This window comes from Ctenocephalides felis, unplaced genomic scaffold (assembly GCF_003426905.1).
Source record: "Ctenocephalides felis isolate EL2017-DRISC unplaced genomic scaffold, ASM342690v1 CF-g0.4_SCAFFOLD_01886, whole genome shotgun sequence".
NCBI classification, from domain to species: Eukaryota; Metazoa; Arthropoda; class Insecta; order Siphonaptera; family Pulicidae; genus Ctenocephalides; species Ctenocephalides felis.
The window spans coordinates 90,302,236-90,328,768 of record NW_020538040.1 but is presented as its reverse complement, the minus strand read 5'-3'; the positions used below and the strand labels follow the sequence as shown (position 1 = coordinate 90,328,768).

General features: G+C 30.4%; 1 protein-coding gene across 1 annotated transcript; it reads right to left on the bottom strand.

The window, feature by feature from the left end:
* Positions 1-2,038: 2,038 nt before the first annotated feature.
* On the bottom strand, positions 2,039-26,300 carry LOC113378791 (kinesin-like protein unc-104). The gene is made up of 35 exons (XM_026619384.1): positions 26,186-26,300; positions 24,828-24,910; positions 24,667-24,745; positions 24,438-24,598; positions 24,095-24,279; positions 23,909-24,020; positions 23,688-23,831; positions 22,908-23,071; positions 22,689-22,828; positions 21,406-21,447; positions 19,440-19,559; positions 18,842-19,045; positions 18,525-18,747; positions 18,321-18,385; positions 18,049-18,209; positions 17,868-17,982; positions 17,538-17,704; positions 16,976-17,157; positions 13,752-13,889; positions 13,563-13,680; positions 13,248-13,398; positions 13,003-13,177; positions 12,835-12,922; positions 12,657-12,755; positions 12,244-12,441; positions 12,031-12,169; positions 10,326-10,552; positions 9,701-9,890; positions 9,114-9,226; positions 8,912-9,034; positions 8,379-8,685; positions 7,747-7,784; positions 7,556-7,692; positions 5,775-6,002; positions 2,039-2,396 (listed from the first exon to the last, which is right to left on the bottom strand). Exons 1-35 carry the CDS (start codon positions 26,283-26,285, stop codon positions 2,297-2,299), a joined length of 5,016 nt encoding a protein of 1,671 aa, XP_026475169.1. The 5' UTR covers positions 26,286-26,300; the 3' UTR covers positions 2,039-2,296.
* Positions 26,301-26,533: the final 233 nt, after the last annotated feature.

The window sequence follows — 26,533 nt, the reverse complement described above, 5'->3', positions numbered from 1 at the left end:
ATAAGCTATGAAAAGTGATTAAAACCCTTGTGCAACAGTAACATCGAAGCGTCATTAAGTTATCAATAATTGCTTAACATTATACATACTTTGTATTCATATTATATTCAATCAGTACCAATTACGCATATTGATTCAAGATTTCATTTGAAAATATATAGATACAAATTATTTAAAGCAAAGTTAGTTAGCTAATTTATTTAATCAATATTTGGTATGGTATTAGTTTTGCAATTATGCTGACTTTAAATTCTGCTGAGCAATATATTAATATAATATTCTTACTTCCATTTAAAAATCTACTGTACCACAGTATTTCATAAAAAATCGTAATTCTACCATAATAATATTATTTAATAAAATCTCAATAAAACATAAAGCTGTCATCCTTTGAAAAACTCATCCATTCAAAATGCGTTTTACAATACACATAAAATTTTGATTGTTTCTTACGATATATATTTTTTATAAGTAGAAGTAAAGAGAATTCTGCCAGCAAAAAGCAATTGAATTTGAGATAAACAAATGTAGAAAAAACTATTACCATGTTCTTTAAAAACGCTAAATCATGATAATTATTCATAAAGGTCTCAATATATATAATATAGAATCCATTCTATTTTATGATTTTGCTTGTTGACTAGATTCCTATTTCACATAAGTAACTGACATACTAAAAGTACCAATTTCGCCTAAGGTAAGAATATATATATATATATATATATATATATATATATATATATATTCATATATAATGCTGTTATTAATAGTATTATTATATCAATTTTTAACATTACAAATATTTTAATCATATATACAATTAGTTATATTGTTACAGGTTATACATGTATTTGCATATAACCAATAATTACGAAACAGTTTAATGTGTAATATTTAAACCTTATTCATTTCTTTTATAAATATAAATTTTTTAGAATAACACACTATGAAGTCGGGTTATTTCAGAAGTCACATTTCATAGTCCTCGTCCTTTCAAATATAATACTATACATAACGGAATATCATAATATATAAAATCAATAATAATTACTTACAAGCTAAAGTATATACAAAACAGTTTATAAATATTTCATAAGTGTTTAACAAAATATATTTTTACTAAATATGATCTACGATTTTTATAAAATATAAGTAATAAAAATCTAATAATAATTTATGACTTTCATATATAATTCACGCAGACCCCAAGCAATAAAATAATGTTCCGCCAAGAAATGGAAACAAGCCACTTAGAAGCAGATCATTCAATATTTAAAATCATGAAAATTATAAAAGACACAAATTAAGAGAGATTAATATATATATATATATATATATATATATATATATATATATATTAGAGTGGTATAGTTAGTCCTTAATATGGTATTTTCGATTTTTTTGCTCCCAGGGGATCAAAAGCTTCCAAATTGACTGAAAAAATTGACTGAAAGTTTGAGCTCTTAATATTAACTTTAAGATAGTCCGCACTCCAACCAAAGTTTCCTGGTTCTTCTTCCTTAATAAATACTTATTTTATAAATTATATCGAATTTTTGTTGTATTTTTTTTTATTTATGATGAAAATAAGCAAATACAATGTTATTTTCAATATTTTGATTCACTTGTCGCTAAGTTATAAAATTCTAAAAAACAAATGGAATTTTACCCATGTTGTTTCCATAAGAAACTTTTGTTGGAGTGGGGACTATCTTAAAGATAGTATGTTAAGAGCTAAAACGTTCAGAATTTTTTTTATCATTTTGGAAGCATTTGAGCACTTGGGAGCATAAAAATTGGAAAATATTCATATTAAGGACCACCTTAATATAATAGGTTGTCAAATATCCGCCTTTTTGTATTATAAACCAAGAGCAAAAAAGCGGAAGGGAGATATTTGACAACCTAATACATACATATTCATATAGTAATAATGATTTGCGTAAAACATTTGAGTATTGAAGAAATTAGTCTATATAAAAACTTATCGTTACGTGTCATAGCAATTAAATCATTGCAAATTGAATTGAATGTTTGAAAATATAAATTTTGCGTTCCTTGGGAAATCATACAAATCTCATTCAGAGTATATCTCATCGCGCCTTTGAGCTATATGGTATAAAGAAATAATTTTCAATTTGAAACAAATTGGTCGAATATGTAATTTATGAGTCATGAGCCGGAGGAAGATGAGATCTGACTTACTGCTCGCGTGCGGATCGGGCCCTGGTGACCGCTGGAAACATCGACGCGATGGTCTTCAATAGACGAGCACCGACTCCATGGTGATTAAGTCTCATTTGTTCGTCGGCGGAGCAGGTGGCGTAACAGCGGGCTGGCTGGCTTGGTTTTGTTGGCTGCTGGGCTGGTTCGCCGAACGACGCGCCAGGCGCGACCTGCCGAGTAAGAAATGAATTCCTGTGTTACATACTTTTGTTCTTAAAAACAGACTTATTATATTACATTAATTATTAACTAGTGGTGTATGGCATCGTGCATTAAGGCAAATTGCTGGAACTTCCCGTACCGTAACGAAATGTTCGAAGAATATTAAATGTTTTAAATAGATTATTATAAATACTGTAGCATTGTCTAATATTTATTTATAAGAATAATGTAAACTGAATTGCAAAGTTGAAATTATTTGTTTAAAGTATATTAGAACAGAATTAAAATGAAAATCTGAATTATTTTCGATATACAAAAAAAAAAAAAATTCGAAAAAAATCAATTATTTTGTTAAAACAAGCAGAAAGTTTTTTGAATCATTTAAATCGGACGCTTAGTTTTCTCAAAAACTGCAATTTTTTGCACATTTAGCTCTGTATCTTTGAAATGGCTGCGACTGCCTTTGCCAAAAACTAATAACCACTTTTCCCAATCATTACTAATTGAATGTTTTTTAGATCATTCAAATCGGATGCTCCGTTCTCTCAAAAACTCGATTTCTATTTTTTGCACTCTTTGCTCTTTATCTCCGTAACTGCTGGACCTGCCTTTGCCAAAAACTAATCAGCACATCTCCCTATCGATAGGAATCGAATGTTTTTTGAACCATTTAAATCGGTTGATCCGTGCACCCGAAAACGTAGGCGAAAAAAATGTGGATACACAAAACACACACACACACATCCATTTTTTCTGAGGTATTTCTGAGAAACCTTCAAAACGTGGAGAAATGCAAAAATTTTCGATTTCGATTTTTGGTCGATTGCAATAACTCACCCTACGGGAAGTTAAATATAAAAAAATTAATTTATTTCAATAATAGAATAACTATAAAAATAATTTAAATATTGTATTTTCTTTATAGATAAAAATTAATATTAGTTTGTACAGATAAAATCTAAATTTCACTCTCTAGTTTATTTTTAACTTGTCGAATTATAATTTTCTTTATAAATTAAAGATTTTGTAAAAAATAATTCTGTTATTTGCTCACCTTGAATTTACGTAGCAATATATATAAACACTAATTAAAAACAAAGTTTTAAAACAATGATGCTTTTTTGTTTCTATATTTCAAACAAACTAGCTTATACACCCATAAAATTTAGTTTTGATCATAAACCGGAAAGTTCCCATCTTAATCTACAGATTTCCGTTATAGACATAGACTACTAAAAATTCGTAACTGCGACTTACATTTTGTAGTGTTGTATTTTGACAGTAAAACCATTAAATTGTAATTGTAGATATAAGAAAAAATATTATTAGATATTTGTAGTACTTGAATAAAGTAGTTTACTCAAAATAGCTGAGAATAATTTACAGAAAATATCGAAATTTCAGACAGAAAGTAACTTTTTAGTAAAAACTTATTTAGAATGGTGATAGAAATTTATTTTTTTGGAAAAGAACTCTTTATCCAAAAAAATGTCGAAGCAAACAAGGCAGAACAAGTTTTTCTATAGAAGCAATAGAAGCAAAAAAACAAAGATAGTGTTGAAATGAAATAAAAGTGTATCTCAAAAAGAATCAGAAGCATTTATTGCAATTTTATATGAGAGCCTAACTAACAAAATAACGTTTACAGACCTATTTTTGCTAAAACTATAAGTAGACATAAATTGACCAAACTTCCTAGATTTCTTCCTTTTGATAATAATAATCAGACAACTCAACGTTTGAAAACAGACAAATTCGCTATGAGATCTACGATTTGAAATATTTTTATAGAAAACTGAACAAACTGTCGCATTAATAATACTATAAGACAGTAATATTGCTATAGATAAACAGCTATCTCCGTTTAAAGTATGATGCAGGTTATAGGTATTCTGTTAAATAAAAGGAAGGTACTACTAATTGCAAAGAGAAATTGTAGTCTTACAATGAGAAGTTCTTGTTCTTGTAACTGCTTCATATTACAATGTAAATAACGCGCCTTGACGTTTAAATACGCTTCATTCCACATAATGTGATGATAAATATTAACATAATAAACTAAAAAATTGAAATGATCGTTGAGGTAATGTCAAAATATACATTACCATCAATTCGGGTTTAGAACCCAGCACTCCACAATACAACAATGTCATATGATAGTAAATAGCATCCAAAAGGCAATAGAAAGAAAGGAATATTGTTCAGCAATATTTAATAATATCAAACAGGCATTTGATAAAGTATGGCACGAGGGCCTACTCATCAAAATAAAAAATTCTTTGCCGCACAAGATATTTTTACTATTGAAAAGTTACTTAACAAACAGATTATTCAGAACTAGAGTTGGAACAGAAACATCAGAATTATGTAACATCAAGTCGGGGGTTCCACAAGGGAGTGTTTTAGGGCCACTATTATATCTCATTTATACGCACGACATTCCAACTAATAGCAATGTCATAATTGGAACTTTTGCCGATGATACAGTTGTCATGGAAACTCATACAAATGCATCCGTCGCAACGTCAAAAGTTCAACAATATGTCTTCGAATTTGAAAAGTGGCTCAATAAGTGGAAGATTAAAATAAATGAAACAAAATCTAGCCATATAACCTTCACAACAAGAACCCTGGACTGCCCAAGTGTAAAAATAAACAACATAGAAATACCGAAATATGAGAGTGTAAAACACCTTGGGATTCATCTCGATAGAAAGTTAAGCTGGTCAACGCACATCAAAATGAAAAGTAAACAGATGGAGAAGAAGTTCAAAGAGTTGTATTGGCTAATTGGCAGGAGTTCAAATATGAGCTATGAAAACAATCTTCTTTTATATAAAACAATAATTATCCCAATCTGGACATAAGCCATTGAGCTATAGGCGTGCGCTAGCAATTCAAATATAAAAAAAATACAAGTAGCGCAATCGAAAATTTTAAGATGCATTGTGAACGCACCCTGGTATGTTACAAATGACACCCTACATAAAGACCTAAAAATAAAAACCTAAAAAAAGATGATAAAAGAAAGAAGCAAAAAATACCACGAAAAACAACCAGGTCACCCTAACAAATATTTAAAAGAATTGAGCGAGAAATATCCCACACGTAGATTGAAAAAAAATGGCCATACGATCTCAAATAAAACGTCAAAAATAAAAAAAATAAGTGAGATATCTCATAGAAGATAATCTCTTAATGCATTAACACCAACATCACATTGTCTTAAAAATGTATTTTATTTTGATTGACAATAAAACTATGCAAATATATATATATATATATATATATATATATATATATATATATATTATTTAACTGCAGTTATGTACCTATTGCTTGAACATAACAGTCGATCATACTGGTACAGATAGTTTAGAACTCACCTTATTTGACCGGCAAGCAGCGGATTAATGGCGTAAAGCCAGTCGTGAACTTCGCGGTCACCGAATGTCTGCAGCAGATACCCGCGGTGTTTGGTCACGACGCTGAACGTGTTCTGAACGCGTAGCATCGCCGCCTGGTCCTCTGAGCATTCCACTTGTGCTGTTGCTAAATTAACTACAGCCCGTTCCACGGGGTCTTTGTCGGAACGGTAGATGAATACGTAAGGCCTTAAAAAAATTCAATAAAATTGGAGTTATGCGCTGTGCTAATTAGACTATATAAATATTAATCATTTCAAATAAAAAATGGGGATTGATAACTTATAACACATTAACATATTAATGATTATAGACGCCAATCAGATATTGAACGTAAAATGTTCAGTTCGGTCTCGTCTGTCTCAAAAATATAGCGGTTTCATGTAGCTCGGCTACGACATTTTTACGACACATAGGCCGAGCCTTATCGCAATACTGAATACATTAATAATTAAATAAACTAGTTGGTATTGGTATTTTGCCTTGAGGCAAGTTACATGAACTTCCCGATTTGTGTAAATAATCGACTTAATTAATAGAAAATAAATTAATTTATGAGTGATTAAAAGTATTCCGAGTGGATTTACTACACATAATTGAAAACGACCGAACACGTTCATTCGGAGTATTTTCTAAAAGCAAATTTTCAAAAATCAAACATTTTTATAATTAAATCAGTTTCCGTAGGACTTTAATGGTGTAGTATGTTCATTAAGACCAAGTACTATATCGTTATACCAAGTAAATCGTCTAATTTTAATATTAACAAACGTCAAAAAAACTACTAATTTTCTTAAACTTTGATGAATTTTTAAAATTAAACTACTTGTCGTAAGGCATTAATAGTTCAGTCTGTTCTATAAGACCATGATACATATCGCCAAAAAAAGATCCATAAAAATCGGCTTAATTTTTTTTTTCAACAGTTAATTACAAGAAAACGGCTCGGTAGAGTTTCACCTAAAACTAATCAGTATCATTCTAAACTAATATCTTTTGAACAGATTTTTTAAAATCGATTCGGTAGTATTAGCTTAAATGTCGACGAAAAGCTTAACACTTTTTTTTCTAAATTACAAAAAACGGCTCGACTGATCATCACAAAACTGAGGAACGATAATCCAGTCGTTTCTGAGAAACCGTCGATGGAAGGTCCAATTTTGACAAACGCCAAAAAACGATACTAATTTATGCAAAGTATGACGAATTTTTAAAATTAAACGACTTGTCGTAGGACCGTAATATTTCAGTATAATCTATAAGACTTTGGTATCTACTGTCAAAAAAAAAATGATGAAAATCGTCGAAAAAATTTTTTTTAACACTTTATTACAAGAAAACGGCTCGGAAGATCTTTACCAAAAACTAATCAGCACGATTCCCAACCAATATCTTTCAAACAGTTTTTGAATTTTTAAAATCGATTCAGAATTGCGGACTCAAACGTGGACAAAATTTTTTTCACTTTTTTGCTATTTACAAAGAAACGGTTTGGCTGATCGTCGCGCAAAATTGATAAACGCTAGTCCTCATCGAGATACATCAAATGGCTTTTAAATTTTTGAAATCGATCCAGCCGTTTTTGAGAAAACACACACACATACTTTTTCCAAATTTGGTCTCATTCGATTCAGAATGATTTGAAACGTCGAGAAAACAAAATTAGCGAATAGGATTTTTTTCATGAAAACATAAACTTCTCCTTCGGGAAGTTAAAAATTAATAATCTAATGTAGAAATACCTGCGCACAGTGACCCATCGTTTCTTCCATCCAGAAATGCCATGTTCGAGAACATTTAGATAGCCGCGACGGGCGACTGCAGGCGAGACGCGTATTTCTTCAATATCGGGTGCATACAAACGAAGCGATTGTTGCTGCTGTTGGGACTGCTGTTGCTGCAATTGTTGTGGTCCGCCGATGATAGTCGATGCTGCTGAATGCGGCGCGGGTGCCTCCCAGCCGCACATACCTGCAGAATCTTTAATTGATTTATCTATGCACTTCTGTCAGTTACTTTACAATAAGTTAAAAATTAGCGATAATCGTATTTAAAAGTTATACTTTTTTATGATAGTAACGCTGTGGTCTTGATAATTGATGTTACATCAGTTGTTGCATTTTGTAACATTGATAAAATACAAAAGTACAAAATCATCATCATAATAAAATTACATTGTTTTCGATTACTTAGGTTTATGTAAGGTATTTGCAATTTGTAAAAGATAAAATGGATAATATTTATAATATTTATAATTTGTGATGTTGTTTCGATAATAATATACCGATAAGAAATTTATTAATATAAAAGAGTATTTCAATCTACTTAAAAAAATAATAGAAATAATATTTTATAATTTTCAATAAGTTGAAATAACAGAATGCGGAAATTATTATATTATGAAACGATAAGACGATAAAACACAATAAATATTCTATTGTGACAAATATTATAATATTAACCCTTTGAACTCGGATGCCGCCATAGCGACGGCATAAACTAAGTGGCGCTATAGCGGACATGAAATGCATATTCTATATAATTCAAAAAATTAGAGCAACTTACCAGCATCTCTTTCGGGAGAGCATAATTCAATCGATCCACCGCTGATCATACTTGCTGTCATATCAGCGCATCCTTCATCACAACCAGGAGAAGCATCCTGCGCTGACAGTAATGCGTTTTCTTTTTGTCCATCTTTCTGCTGAGCGGGCTTTCCCTGGATGAGACGTACACATCGTAGCACCAATTCGCGTTCGCGTTCGGTCATTTCGCGTTCTTCTTGTGCTGGTGGTGGGCAATCAAGTGGCGATGGTGGTTCCAGAATAGGTGCCGGTGAGGCGGATGCACGTGCTACCATGTTACATACCTCCTAATAACATATTTGTTACAACAAATTAAAATCCTATTCAAGTTATATATCTTTTATTGTAAAACCGACATCAGTAATAATTTATTTGATCTCAATAGATTTTTTAAATATATAACTCTTTTTATATATTTATTATATTGAAAGCTCACAAAATATAAGCTCACTAAATAGGTATATTTTAATTCATATACAATTCATATGCAAGTTTTACTATCATTTACTATACCTTCTCGCTTTTTGTGAATTCTGTACGATTGGGAAGCTGGTCAACTCCCAAACGTTCTCGCAGCAGCAAGAAGTGACGAACTCTGCCGACTTCCTCTAGTCTAGTTAATTTTTCCAGCTCCCACTATTAGAAACAACATACAAGTATAAATTAAAACATGATAATATTTAATTGTCTCGTTTTACTATATCTTCTATATTACCTGATGATCAAATATCAAGGAATCTCCTCTCGGGCGCCAACCGTGCAAATTTTCTTCACCTCTCACGTAGGTAGAGCTTGTATCCAGAACCCTGCGTTGGCGTCTCTGCACACCTGAATATATTTTAAACGTAATCCAAATGTGTGGATGTAGAAATAAAAGCTCTTATAGAAAGTGTGTTTTATTTGATAAATCAAATTAAAGCAGTGTAAACAATATACTCCTTCAAGTTTTAATCTTTTTCTTTCAAATTAATCGCTTGAAACATGCAAATATAAAGTAACATTAATAGTGTAAGAGTAGATTTTATTTGATAGAGCATTACTTAGAAGTAGTTATATAGTAGAAAAGTGATAGATATGATAAATTTTATTGAAAATTTAATAGTGCTGGTAAATTTAAGCTATGAAATCCTTCCCCACTCAGAGCAGTCGATATATATTATTTCAAATACGACATTGTCTGAGTAAAGTATTAGAACATATAATAGACACATCGTGGCATAGAACACTGCATTTAAATTTGAGAAATAGCATTTGAAAAAGTACAAAGTCAAATTCATGCCACTAGGTCTTTTAAAAACAAACCTGGACTACCTGCTTCGTTGGCTCTGCGGAGCGATAGTTCGTAGACTCCGGACAAACGATTTGCTTCCGGGTTTCGATATTGACCAGAGAAGAGATGTTTCAGCGAACGAGGGCCGGTTCGAGCATCCCTGCCATAAATTATCATACTCAAGTCCTTGGTGATAATAGCGGGCCGAGCGCAATTCTCCAACTGAAATGTTGAAAACCTTATAGCAACCGCACATGAATAATTAAATTGGATGACAAACTGAAAAACATGCCTATAAACTGAGTTAAATGACCACAAACATTAGGTAAATCTGATTTCCTATTGTCTTATCATGTAATATAATATTTGTTTGATTACTTATGTATACTTTACATTCTGATTTTCAACTTTCGTCTGATAACGAGTATTATTTTGTAAACAGTATAGATCTCATTTAATAACTGTAAATTTTCCGTTAATAGATTGTTATTAATTAATCTGATTTCAATAATAAGGTTTGTTAAGATTATTTAATAGAATAGTATCTATGATGCAAATTTAAGTGCAAAGTTTCCATATTGAATTTGCAAATCAAAAGTTTGACTTATGTTTTGATCTATGTTACAATGACTTAAAACTAGAAGTATTTGTCCTTACCTCTAGATACGCAGAAAGCGTGATGTAAACTTGTTCACCACATGGAGTAACTCTGTTGAGAAGTGCGGAATTGTGTAAACTACTGTCCCAAGCAGCTTCAAATCGGAAGAAGCACCTGTCATCCCCAGGAATTTCCAGAGGTTCTCCAGGGAATAAACCAAGTGAGAGCACGCAGGAGTCTAGATCATCATCGTCGTCCGCAGGCTCGGGAGTGCCGCGAATGCGACCTGCATTGCAACAAACATCATAAGTATGATAAGGGTAAGTTTTCTGGGCGAGCTATTCAAGTGGCCTAAATTTCATAATATCTCGCGACTATAGGAATAATCCTTAAATCCATAATTTAGTTTAATTTATAGTTAATTTTATAAATTCAAAGCAATTAAACCACTTGAATCTCGCGTTGTTCTTATGCAACACTTTTTATGAACTATTTGCGAATATATTAGAGCATTTTTTTGTTATGATGATTTAGTAATTGTTATTACATTATTTATTGTAAGATGTATTATAAAAACTAATCATCTAACCATCATGATGACCCAGTAATATCCCTCGACTTTTAAAAATCCTTTTAAGATTAGACGTAGACGTATTGAGTGAAGCGAAGTATTTTGCACCTTTCTATTAATTATAAAGAATCGGCTTGACCGATCGTAGCGCAAAACTAATAATCGCAAGTTCCCATTGAGTTGCATCGAATGTTTTTTTTATTCACGTATATACACACATATTTTTTGTCCAACTGTGGTTTCAAACGATTCAGATCAATGCCTTGAAACGTCAAAAAACTCAAATTTCTTTTTCGGGAAGTTAATTGAAATAAACAAGAAAGCGAATAAAAATAACAACAAGAAAGAAAACAAAAGAAATAAGAAAAACTATTTCTGCATGATGGAAAATGAATCAAGTAAGTGGTACGGTTGTAATTAAAAACATCAAGTGTATACATAGTTTAAATCTTTAGTCGCATTTTTGAATGTCACTATTTAAGTATTGATACTTATATGTAAGATACTAAAAACAGTCGAATGAGCAATTAAGAAAATACTTAATGACAATGAAATTTGAAATATTTGCATGCAATAGCATTCACCATCGTAACCATAGATTTTTCTAAATTCATAACTACGTATAAGTAAAACATTCCGGTCAGAAATTTTGATGGGCATGATTATGGCGAAGTAAGTAATGAGTCTTCATTCATAAGTTTGTTAGAAGTGTTATAGAGAGAAACACATAAGCAAATTACGAATTCAATTTAATAATCAAGAGATGAATTAATCATTCAACGTGAATAGGTCAGGCGCATTCACAAGACTTGTATGCATACCTTCCGTTAGCCGAAAAGAATTTGTATCCTTTAGAAGTTCATGACGGATTCGAACTTTTCGAAAAGTTGATTTTTGCATGACACTATCAATGCATGAGGCAGTAGAATACAATGGATAATAGCTTCTTTCTGCGGTTTCAGAAAAATAGGTTTACATGATTCTTGCCCTAATCAAATCGTTTTGTTTTTGAATTACAGATAAAGGCACGAAAACCAACTGAAGGTATTTGGATGACGAAAATGTGAAATTAATTTCTACAACTATTAAGAATTAATGCAGCTATTTATTACTACGTATTTTCTACATAATTATTGTACTTTGAAGATATCTACTGATTTTAATCAAGATTTATTATGATAAAATTAACATACCGACAACTAATTCTCTGACATCTCTCCAGCAGACTTCAGACGATGGTTCGTGGACGATAGTAATTCTGATGCGTCTTTGGATGCCTTGATGCAACAGAAATAGTCCACGGCAAGGAAGATCGTCGCTGTGATCCACAACCTAATCCAATAAAATTTCGATTTAAATTTTTATTCGGCCGTTATGTTATATTGGCAAACCCAACTGAAGCTTACCGCAGGCACATATTCCCCATTCGGAGCCAGTTCGCAAATTTCAAACCAGACAAGAATATCGTGTTTGGCCAAAACATGGCTGGATGGCGGGCATGGTAATGGTCCAAATTTAGGGCTGCGAACGGGTTGGCTGATAGGAATAGACAATGGCATCAAACGACGTGGCGGAGGTCTAGCAGGACAATCTAATTTGGCATCCTGAAGGGTATATAGAAAGACACAGCTTATAATAATTGTTAATCACAAATATAATAAATAACAAAGCAATAAACTTTCTAATAGTTTTAAAAAGTTTCAGATATAATATCAGACTTTAGGTGCTCGCAAATGCAGCTTTGATAATCATGCTTTGTTTAAGTTATTTTGAAGCCATTTTTGAATTAGTTTATGTATACGTGACAATATTGGCTCACCTTATGCAGAGGATGATGTTGGTAATGTCCAAATACTTTAAACATTATCGGTTGCGTTTTTATATATTCTATGAATGATTTAGTCACAGGCACAGTAATCTGTAATAAATGAAAAAGATAATGAAATCTCCTAAGAAATCATTATAATTATAAAAATGTTGAAAATTATTTCACTGACATTCTGTACATGATAGAAACCCAAAGGTGAACCGCCTGAGTTTTTAATGGGTTCGGTGGAGAAAGCTTCTTCATGTCGATGCAAAAAGCTGCAAGCACAAAAAATTATTTTAGTGTAATTCTAACAAAACAATATATAATATATTATGTATTATAATAATATATCTACTTGAATTGGCAAAATATATCGGCATATTCAGGCGATATTCCAGTTGCCTGCAGCACCGTGACGCGAAATGTAAATTCTTTTCCAACTGTTAGATGTTCTCCAATTGGATCTTCTTCGCGCACTTCTGAAGAAACACTACTGTCACCACGTCCGCTATCTGCATCACATTCTAATTCTATAAAACAAACAATAAACTGAAATGAGCAAGAAGTTTCAAATTTAAATAAAAAAACAATCATTCTTACCATCATTTTTGATGCAGTCGTTTTGACCCTCAATATAACGGTCGTCTAAAATTTTACCCAAGGAGGGTATTTTTTGTGATTTGAATTCATCATCGAATAGTATTTTTGCTGACTGTTTTACTCCATTATGAAAATCTGCACTTTCTTCATCCTAAAATATTTCATTGCATATCATTTTAATTCTGTTATAAATATTAAAAAGTACCATGTGACAGTTATTATTATATAAATAAATCAATGATGGATAAAGTTTTTTTTTATTTGATTTCTAAACGACAGTATATTGTATGCAATACATGCTGAACTGATACTTACTAATACCGGCTGAACAGCAACTCGGATGTAACCTCGAACATCTCCTCGCTCGTTGACAACTGCTACCTTGTGCACCAAAGGTACAGGATAAAGCAAGTTGCTTAGATATACAAACGATCTGAAATAATCACATGTGCAGAGTTACTACTATCATAAGATTCAACACGATAAAATTGGGTAATTAGTTACCTTCCAACCATTCTAAACCACGGGAAACGGTCATAGAACGGATCACCGCCGGTTAAGCTTTCTACATTGTAATCTGGTGATGTGGGAGATAACTCGGCTTCATTGTGGTACATTTCTCTCATCAACTCAAGCCTTTGTCTAAATAATAGAAAAAGTGCAAATTATAATTAAAAATCTCATCACTTCGATTTTCTACTTCGCAAAAAATGCATAGAATTTTTCTTGATTATAAAAATAACAAGAATTTTGTTGAATATGTAAGTAACGCGAATCAGTTATACTTCGAAATAGTTAAATTAATTAAAAGGTATAAGATATTAAATCAAAACGGCAGAAATTTCTGCACGTTTTTCACAAGAATATTTAATTGGATTTAATTAAATATATAAATCTTAATGATACTATATTATATACATTTATAACATAGTGCACACTAAGAATTTACAAATTAATGCATTATGCAAATAAGCAAAATATCAAACAAAACCATTCTGAAAGATGAGCGTGAAAAATATTTTTAAATTTTACCGAATGTAACATATTTTTTAGTTTATATATGGATCATGCAAATTTATTGTCACACTGGCTTCTTATTTTTATGTTTAAATGCAACGTTAAGAAAAATGATAATACAATAATAATAGTCTGATACCTCAAAGGCAATAAGACGAATATAAGCATATATACAAACATTTACAATTCAATAATATTATAAATAAAACATGATATGAATATATTAATTAAAATAAATAATAAATGTATAGACTTATTTAGTTAAAATAAATTTTATATGAACAGATTCATAATAAATACGATGTACATAATATATAATACATATAGATAATTTTATAATTTACTTATCAATATTTATTCAAATAACACTTAACAAGCAAAGTGAAGAGCATTTTTTTTACATGCGCTTGTATATAGAATTATTTTGAATTGCAAAGCTATCAACAAAAAAGATATTAAAGATGGCGTTAACTCATATTTTTTATAATAAATTCCAAAGTTCAATTATGTAAGATAGAGCGGAGCTTAAAGGTCCGCGAGTAAAAAGGTGCACCATCAATATCTCGAAAACCAGTAAAATTAAGAATTTTATAACAAGAATATTTGAAAGTAGGGGTAAAAAGATATATAACCTGCCATCACCTTGATTCATACAACGTTGCTGTCGGGAAAAAATCGGCAATATTTGAAAATTCGTAACAAAAATATTTTCTTTCGTTGTTAGCTTTTTTGGTTGTGAGAAACTATTGCTAAGTATACGAGACCTTAATATAATTTTTAAGTATACGTTATTTGTTTGTGCTATAAAATGTATTGTTAATTTTAAGTTAGATTCAACAGTTTTTTTAAGTAACCTCTATAAAAGCTTATTCCTGGGAGGGGTGAAAAAGACCAAATTAACATTTACCTTGGCAAAGGTGTAAAAAATACAAAATAGCATAAAAGCTAATAGCATAAAAGCATAGCAAAAAAGTAAATTAAGTTGAAAAATCAATTTTACAAGAGATAAATTGAATGAATAGTTATTCCAACTCTGCTGATAGATATTTCTGACAAAATACCAGATCAAGGTTATTTGCAGTGTTATTTCTGTAAAAAATGCACCCATAAAAAATAAAAAAACACATTTTTTCTGTGATAAATTAGCTGGGAATTTTACTGATTATAGTCAGATAGTTGTTTGTTTAATCTTTGTTTTTGTTATGATGTAATTGGTTTGGTTTTCACAATATAATTTCTCAAAGTCAAATTGGACCTTTGTGCCCCGCCCTACCCTATGTTTTTTATAATTCATATTAGAAAATAAATAAACAGAATAAAATCTTATAGGAATTTTCCGACCATTTAGGAATTATAGTTTTATTTGAACACAAAATACGTTTTTCATATAATTTATATATTTCAATATTTAACAGTATTTAATAGCAATCACTTTAAAAGAAAAGTCTTGAAAAGTCAACGCGTTCTTTCTCGTACTTTTTATTTAGCAAACTTGGATGGATAAACATGAATGCTGTTTTGAATCAAAGCCAGTGTAAAATTGAAAATATGATAACATTAATATAGTTTACACTAAGTTAACTTTGCCTGAAAGATTCAAATTGAACAATGTAATAATTGATAAATCCATACAACACCTAACAAAGCTAATATATGTTAATGACATAATGCATTATAACAATGAATTTGAATCTGATAAACAAAGTTTATCTCAATATAAACAATAAAAAGTACGTCATCATATTTGTTTAGCCATTTTGACAATGCTTCATCATAATAAGGCGGTGATTAGTTTACTGAACAAATTTTGTTTCATATTTTTCACCTCGACGTGGGTAAGAGGTTAGCGAGCGTTAGCGTTCCCAGGTTGAGTCCGACGCGCGAACCGGGCGCGCAACCCGAAAAGCAGTGGAGCACGGGCTCGACTTGCCCATCTTGATTATTATCCGTAGGAGACTCATATTGTTCGAACAATGGCATCTCAGCATTGTATATGTGACGCATCAGCTCAAGTCGGTGACTACACACATATACACATACAGACACGATGATCGACTTATTTACAACTTATTGGCTAATTTAAATACGCTCAAAATCAGTTGAGTTTTCAAAGATTTTTAATTTACAATTGACATTAAAATAAATATGTCCCTCATGAATGATTATATAATAAATTTAAATTTATTTAAAAATTACAATCTTTGCTTTTCTCTAATGATATTGACAACAGTCAATGTGACTTAAAGCAATAGAAAACTTACATGTAAGCTTGTACTTCAGAATCATAATTTAGTTCTAAGTTAAAACTATGAAAACATTCATTGTGTGGAATTTTTACCGTTCCAGATGTCAAATAATTGTTTTTAAACACGCAGACAAGCAGTTTCAATATTTCATACAACTCTTTCAATTTTATCATTTATTTGAGCACGTGCTCTAACAGGCCTCTATAATGCATGCGAAAAAAAAAATTTAGAAAAAAATGTATCAATCATATACATGTTAAATTGGAACTAAAAATATATAATTCTTCATTTTTAATATTTTCAGAATCTTATGCCTTTGAGGACTTTTGTTAATATGCTGCGCATAAATATGTTACATGATGAAGTGGTGTTGTGCGTGTTAATAAGTGCTACGACTTACAATACTATAAAATATTAAAAATAAATAAATTGAGAACAATAAAAGCAAACATTAGTTGGCCCTACCGTAATTTTTCTAGAGTCCAATAATGTGTGGCACCATTCTTCGTATCAGTGACTTCCACTGCTACTGCCGTTCTGGGCAGTGGAGCACCAAATTCATCTGGCTCGCCGCCCAAACTTGCTCCCAATTCAGGTGGCAACGGTGAATATAACGTGTCGGTCAATAGCGTAAATTGAAATTGTACCTTTAAAAGGATATTTTTATAAAATTTCATATAAAATCTAGAATAACTAATATTGGTATCTATTAAAAAAAATTCTGTGAGTTTTATTTATATAATTCATTTCAATGTTCTTCAATAACCAAATTTATCAAGTAGTCATAGTAGATAGTTAGTTTATGCTTGGAGGTATATTTTACATTAAAATCTTTTATCAAACATTTTTCATTTTCCTTTATATCTAACTATGTAAGTGCTGATGCACTTATATATATGTATGAAAAATTTTGTTTTTTTAGGAAATCTAAAATCTAAAGCTATACAAAACACTGATTATTAATTAAAATTGTTCTTAAAATTCTTCATATAGCAAAACATAAAAAATGTTAAATTCATTTTTGTACCTTTTTCTTTAGCTCAACAGATATCGCGTTCGCTTCTTTCAAGAATATGGCATTGCCCCATAAATCATCGCGCAGTGAAGTAAATTGGTGATATCTCCAACGACGGAACGCCCAAGCAGCCAAACCTGCTTCCCTCGCAGTCCAGCAAGTCTCGAACAATGGATTCACTGCTTAAAAACCACCAAGTAAAATCATTATGAATACATTCTCAAGATCTTTTAAAATGCTGTTATTCTTAACAACAGCAACTTAATTTATATTTCTATTTGAGATATAAGTAGCTTTGTTTTTGGATTTGATTACTAAGCAAATGTCAAAAATAATTCTCACCGAATATTTCTTCCTCATTGTGGAAATCTTCTGGTGAATAAGAACTATACATAGACATAGTCATACTTTGTTCTTCAACTTGTTTTTGCAGTGCATCGATGCGTGCTTCATAGCTCTGTAATATAAGAATTTAAGTACAAAATTTGATAATAATTTAATAATATATGATTTCAATTCATACCTTTCTTTGCTCTTCAAATTCTTGATCAGCTTGTTCCTTATCACGCCGAAATTGTTCTTCTAAAGCAAGTAATCTCTTTTGCATTTCTGCTTTTAAATCAATACCTTGTTTCTCCAATAATTCGCACTGTGCAAAGTTCCAATCAGCGGTCTCCATAGTAGCTACAATTATGGTAAAAAATTCATAGTTAAAAATACAATAAATTTATCAAAAGTATCACATCCAAGTCTGGCTATTAGTAAAATTTATAATAAAAAAATTTAAGCGCTTACTTGATGTTTCTAGAGCGCAAGCATTTTTCTCTTTTCTATCGCGTGCTTGTTCCGGATGATTGAACCTATAATGAAATGTATATATGTTATATGAGATTGTAAATATGTGAGTTCTAGTATCCAACTATTTATAATGTAGAATAATGTAGTCAATTATTTTTATCTCAAATTTATTTTTATATCAAGTTTTATGAAATACGTTACCTAAAAACGTGATTCTTGCCAAGAATGACTCGAGAGCCTGTGACCAGAACTTCAGGTTCCGTTAGCATTTTGCCATTCAGGTAAACTAAAGCGCCATTATGTGGGATGAGTGTTACAACACCATCTTTATTGTCAAAGATGCAATGCTCCTGCAGAATATGCGATCCGGACAATTGAATGTCTTGAGGTACGTTCGCCTCGGAAGTGCCCATTCGTGTAATTCCTGTTAATAAAATTAATAAAAATAAGCAAAAAATCATGAAACTCAGAGAACAGTAGGTGATTATCTAATAATAATAATTATACAAACCACTCACCATTTTTAATGTAATACAGAAGACATTCCGACAAATTGGGATCCTCATTCAAATTAACAAGATGTGGAGTTTTCTTCGGTGAGAAAACTCCCACTGTTATTCCATCTTCTTTGACCGCTACACCCATTTCAGCGAATACTGCTTCGCGCTGGAGTCGAATTTCTTCAGTTCGTTTCAATTTATCCTCCCACGTTTCGTTCAATTCTGAATAAACATGATTATAAAATATTTAACTTTATGAAAAAATACAGAAATCGTTGAGTTTCCTTATATGGAAAAAATAATAATTTTATATAAACTCCATATAATATTATATATCTACCTACACCATGTTATGATAAAAATGCAATCAATAAAAAAATTGCATTTAATTAATAAAATAGTTAAACTACAGTTAAAGTCAAGGTTAAGAGTTAAATAATTAATAATACAATTTAAAAATAGTAAAAGAGTCAGCAGCCATAAAAATGGCTTAAATCAAATCGCTTCTTCATAACCTCACTATAAATTTATTAACATCAAAATTTAAAATATAACAACTAAAAGAAATATTCAAAAATAACACACTAATAAATAAAATCTATTATGGGAAACATACCAGCAATTAATTTCTCACTAGCCTGCAACTGATCAACAGCAATTTCAGCGCAAGTTGCTGTTCTGCTTCTTGATTCTTTATCGGATATAAGTTTATTATTTGTCTTGATGCCTTCGCATTCTGAAACAAATTTCATTTTACAGTTATATTGGACATTATAAATTATAATCAAAATAATAATTTCATTATACAAGAAGTACAGTAGCCGGATCAAAAATTTCAAAAAAAGTACTAAAAAGCTACGCTGAAAAGCAGTTCAATGCTTTAGATGAAATGATTATAAAAACATATAGACTATAGGTGAGTACTCACGAGAAGGAAACTGCAAGGAAAGATATTGCAAAGGTTCATTACAATCTTAATAAATATTTTACGGAATTTCTGTAAATAATTCTTGCTACGTGATTATGAAACTACAGTTTTAGTTTAAAGTAATGAACAATTATACTAGGTATATAATAGGTATAATAAATACACTAACAATAAATTGATTAATATTATGTATAGATACAAAAAAGAAAAAAATACTATTCAAGTTTCTATATTTACTTATACAGTTGCCTTCTCAAAACTAAAACAAAATAATACAGAACTGTATCCAAAAATATAGAATGGTATATATTTTAATTTTTTCCAAAAATATGAAAAACACACTTTTCATTTCAAAATGGTTGATCTGAAATAAAATTTTGAAAATGCAATTGCGTTCTGTTCACTGGCAGCCGAAGCGCATTTCCTGATGTTCTGGTACTATGCAAAGTCTTCTTTTCCACCAATATGCCACATTAAATTATTTTCCAATGCTAAATATATTAAAATATATACTTGTGAAATTACGGAAAATGCAATCGTATCATATGATACCAGATATTATTATGCAGTAGATTCCAACCATTATATTCAAGAAAAGAAAAAGTAAAGTCAAAGAAAAAACAATAAAAATAATGATACTAACTTAGCATCAATAACAATACTTTATCGGAATAATAAGGTTTAGTGAATTTGACGCAGTGATATAATTATATTTGACAATGTCATCTGTATATAAACGTTACAATTTAACAAAGAATTACGCATACGTACTTTGATTGAACTTATAAATAAAATAAGTTTTTGATCTATGATTGTCTATTGTTTCTATCATACGTAATATTTGTCTTATATTGTTTTTAATAATAAATTTGATTGCTTTTAGTTTGAAGATCATGTTGAACTTATATTTGTAACATTATATTAACAAGCGGCTTGTACTTACGACGCTTATCCAGAAATTTGAAATTTATTAAGAACCAAATAAGAACCATGTATGTTAGAAACAAATATTTTTAGACCTGTACATGTGTTATAAAGTGCTTTTCTCGATTCTTTAACCCTTTCGCTACGGGAGTGCTTTCCGCAGGAGTGTCGCTGCTGTACGGGAACAGTGACGCTCAGTTGCACTACTGAACGTACAGACACAAAGAAATATTTTAAGACATCTCTATGATTGACAATAAAAATGGGTTAAAAAATCAAGAATTACTTTTTTAATAAACTAGCACACTAGTATACTAACGATAAAAGACTGGATCGATACTTTAACTCATAGTAATTTATCTTGAAGCAAAGACAAAAACAGCATGTCGTGCAAGGACGACATCCGTACACACAGCTCGACATGTAAATGTCGTCCAGGGACGACATCCGTAGCGAAAGGTTAATACAATACAAATATTTTTATTCGTATAACTATTGTTCAACAAAATGAATCGGTTGGAAGCCACTGTCATTGTAATGAGTACGAGTAATTAACAATCAAACAGCATTGTATACAAGTGTCTTGCTCTCTCAATACACAAAGCGAAGCGGCATTTGATAAAAATACTGAGACTAGAGCTATTGCCATGTGGGATTTGTACGGGTACAGTAAAAGTAAAGGTACAATTAGACATTTGCATGATAACATGAGCAGCATAAAATTACTTACTATTGGTGTCTCTCTTTTCACACACCATTCTACCATCGGGCCCTATGGCGATAACAACAAAACATTATTGCACAACCTAGTCACAATTTCCAAGAAAAATCAAAAATAATACTTGACCGGCGCCCGTAAACATTTCGTACAGAAGAACTTTAGAAAATTGTGGATTTTTAACCCCTCAGCACACAATTTGTTCAATTTAGAAACAAAAAAAAATATTTGCAATTAAGTATATTTATGCAAAAAAGATTAATATTATAATTGCATATGGTTCATTTAAAAACAAGATGCCTACTTGCCAAAGTCCACGAGATAAATCATACTCAATAAACTAATCAATGGAAATAATCTACAATCCATCAACAAATTAAAATATTTGAAAAATTACTGGGCCTATTCTGCCGTAAAATAGATCTATGTTATGGCAAGGCTATGTTACGTTCCTGTTTTCATACAAAATGCTACTAAATACTGTCAAAATGCCATGTATTTGGTGTGCGATCAGGCGCTTTATACATGAAATGCAACTTCACTCATATATTATCAAGTCTATATCTCAAATATCTCAAAGATCCAGTTATGATACCATCGATTTTTTGACATTTGTGCGTTTTCAAGGTTAGGTATTCTATATATAACGCCTGACTGCAACCACATAAGATATGGACAGTTTTTATTAACACTTTCTATGAAAACTACTACATAACAAAGCCTAGTCATAACATAGGTCTATTTTACGGCAGAATCGGCCCCTATATTCCTGTAGACCCATGAGACCCATACAAAGCGTAATATTTTGAGACAAAAAATTAGAGCAACGTGGCGTTCGCGGAGGTGCACAATTCTCCCCAAACGTTGCCCATATACGTCACTGAGAGATGCACTAAGGGGTTAATCACATTATGTTATTAGAACTCATTATTATTATAATTAAGATTCTTACGTTCAGTAATTATTAACTATAAGAATATACAAAACTAGAATATTTTTATTATAAAGTGATCCCAATAATTCTACTTGTTAACTATATTAATAATCACGTTCACTTAATATAAAACTTTCATTGCTTTTAATTTATCTTCATCATAAACTAATGTTTATATCAATATGACATTTAAATATAATATCTGTTATGTTTCAAATTAATAATGCTATCAGCCGATCATTTTGTGCAATAAAAATACATACGATTTAGTGAGTAATATAAAAAGAATTTGATAAAATTAGATAAATGCAATTAATATAAATCATTAAACATATTTACTATTTTGTACTATGTAACTGACCTTCGAGAACTTCGATGCCTTCGGCACGTAGTAATTCTCGCAATTTTTGAATTTCTTCTTTGAGCTCGCGAATGAGTTTAGCGTTCGCGTCTTCGTTGACAATAGCTTTGCATACAATTTGTTTGGCACGATCTGCATACCTAGTAATCAATCGATGCAATATGCATTATTGTTATCAGTTAATTATATTTTTTATTAACTAGCAATAAAATAACATACCTGAGTGTACTGAGCGTTTCGTCGTAGTTAATATCAGCAGGCGAAATTGCCGCAATCATAGCGGTCTTTGAATTACCACCTAAATTTTCTCTAAGCAGCCATGTCAATACTGAGTCTCGGTATGGGATGAAATCAGCTTTACGCGATTTTTTATTTTTAGTAGCCTGAAAAGTTCAAGATCGCACATCAAATAACTATTTCGAATGTGAAGTGAAATATATTTACGTAATCAAATCATTTATGAAAGTATTTTCTAATAAATAATATTTTTCAACAACATCATAATATTAATCTTTTTACCAATTAAATCTATCAAACAAAATTTAAAAGACATTCAGATGGAATTAAAATTTTATGGCTACTAAAACTTACCGACTATATGTCCAAGAAAGATAGCCATATCAAATCGAAACAATATTAAAATTAGTAAAAAAATATAATTACAAACTATAGTAAAATCAGATATATATATATATATATGTATATATATATATATATATATATATAATGCAATTAACGCGCACTCATCAATTTAAAATTAATATAGCCAATAAGTAAATTAGTAAGAACAACTAATAATGTAAGTATGATTAAAATTATATAATTTTGTAAAATATAATAATAATATATTTACTCCCAACAATTTTAGTAATTTTATTTTATTTATTACATACTAATAAGAGAGAGGATGTAATAAAATATATATTTTAATAAAAAATAAAAACAAACTTGACTTAAATATGAAAAATGATCGATTTTATAAAACGATTGATATCATACCATTTCCGCCAATGCTGAAATAACTTTGCCGAGGGTTGTGAGCGATTTGTTTATATTGGCTCCTTCTTTCAGTCGTGTACCCTTAGCTCCAGTTGAATCTGCCCTTTCGGACCCAGCCAAATCCACGAGCGATATTTTTGAAACCTAATAATGTGTCAATTATGATGTATTAAAAAACTTCTGAATATATTAATTTTATAATTCAAGTAAGTTAAGCATACTTTTTCAGTTAGCAAATCTGTTTGAATATCATGTCGTTGTTGAGTAAAAAATATTGTAAAGACCGCATGCGATCTGGATGAGGTTTCGTTCATATTAGTTGCAGCCACAGTTCTGTAAAAATTCAATAATTAGATTATCAACTCTATTATTGAAATTCTGAATAAACAATAAATTTAAATAATTACCTGGCTTTGTTCCCTTCGTCAATCAAATCATGTATGTCCTGGTAAGAAGTCACAGCCAATTTTGATAAATCTTCTACGTACGGTCCCAACAAAGGATGTTCTCGTACCCTTAGATTACCTTTATTTTTAGGATTCAATAAATCGCGAACCCTTTCGCAATATATTTCCATATACGAAACTTCAACCTGCAGGAGGTGCAGAAATAAATGTAAAGAATAAAATCGAAACATAGATATACCCTTGAAAAGTAACTCTTTGCGAGATTTTTGGAAAATATAAGCTACATTCCAGTAATATATGTTATTAATTTTTATATCACAAATTTTCAAAAATCTATACTTACTGAGTATTTGAGCTCATCACTGGTTGTATTATGAATGCGGGCAAACAAATCCTGACAAATTTGAGGAATTATACCCTCCTGTCCTTCTTCTTGCTTGCCCATCATCGTATATGACTTTCCGGCACCAGTTTGGCCATAAGCAAATATACAAATATTATACCCTGTAAAAGTACATAGTAAAGTACGATATTAAAAATAGATGATAATTAAATAATTAAATCTTTTTTACCGTCAAAAGAATGCTGCAGCATTTCTTCGCCGATATCCTTGTACACCATAATTTGTGATGAAAAATCTTCATCTTTTGGCTGTAAAATATGAACATATTATAGATTTATCAGTCTAAGTTATTACATAACATGCATGTAACTGTCAGTTAATAGTACTCACATTGTGCGACCAGTACGAAAAATCAAAATTGAAGCTTTTAGTTGCGTCCTTGGTACCTGGCGGTGCTTTGGGATTTATGATTGCTAGGAAACAACATATGAAATAAATACCACGCGTTATGGTTAAGTTAATCAACTTAATGCAATAATTACACTAATATAATAAATTAAATTATTTCAGATTACATAAGCAACATAGATAGCAATAATTATAATTTTATATTAATAGATATATATATATATATAAATTTTGCAAAAACTGTTGCTGAAATTTTGATTTGGATAATATACATTATTGATCAGATCAATAACTCAATAAAACCGATAATAATCAACTAGAATTTACGTAACGATTTTAAGTAATGATTATTTATCTTAAGATTTTCACATTCTAATAAATTTGTTCCAACTTATTTTTTGCCTGGAAGTCTCAAAAAAAATAATTCCGATTTTCATTTAACAAATGATATTTTTGATACTATCATAAATTATTTTGATTAGTAGACTTATATTATCAAAGTGATATGTTCAACGATAGTTAAAAAAAAATACCTTTCAGCTCTTGCTTTTGATAAACCGTTTTCATAAAATTATTTCATTTTACTTACATCGTAATACACTAACAATAGAAAAGTAAAATACATTTAAAGACTGTCTTCGTTATACTATGAAAGAGCCGTTTCGTCTAACAATAAGATACACAACATCAAACTTAAGAATAAATTTAAATCTTATCATTAGTGTTGACAGAAGTACAGTATATAAATACCAGAAAATAGATAAAATACTTGAAAGCTTGGTTATTGAACAAAAAAATCTTTGATCACTTCATTTGATCAATAAACAACGTCTGTTTGGTTCAAATGCTGTATAAATATAAATAACTTTCATACTACCTTTCGTAACTTTTTTTATAAAACACATATTTGACAAAAAAAATATACTTAAAATAACTATTTACCATAATGCTAATTTCAAGCAAAAACTTTAGAATTTTAATAAAAAAATTATATTTTTATACTTAAAGTAAAAATACTACCACAATCAATTGCATTCCAAAAATTTTAATCCTAGATCAGCTAAATTGGGGAAGTTATATTGTAGTATGATCACTTTTGTACTTAAAAAAAGACCAATGCAATTTTACTATAAAATTATTGTTAACAAATGTACATTATTAATAATTTAACATATTCACTGTTTTGAAAACGATGAGTATAGATTTTGACAAATAATAGACGAAATCCATTTCGATGCAACAAAAATGAGCTTCCCGAAAATACGCCGTCATTATCGTGGGTTGAATTTGAGAAGCAAATAAAAAATTCATATGGGTCGGTATAAAAAACATTTGCTCACCAGTTGTGTTTCCAGACATTTCAATAATGCATTTTGATTCACGCGTCACTTCCCGCGAATTGAACGGGCGCACACGCACCGCCACTTTCACGGAAGACATCTTGAAGGCTTAAATCTTACTCTGAAAAATAAAAAAAAGTCATGAGACATCTATAAGATAGATTCGGATTAATTCATTTCATATAAAATTTAATCATTAACGCTTGTGCCACTTTTTTTTACCAGCCATAAATTTGGCAATTTACCAGTTGGCTGAGAGATCAAATCGTAATTTGAACATTTGTCTGCGTGGAAATACTGAAATACTGTCCTTACATACGATGGGTTAGTTATAAAATCAAATTAAAC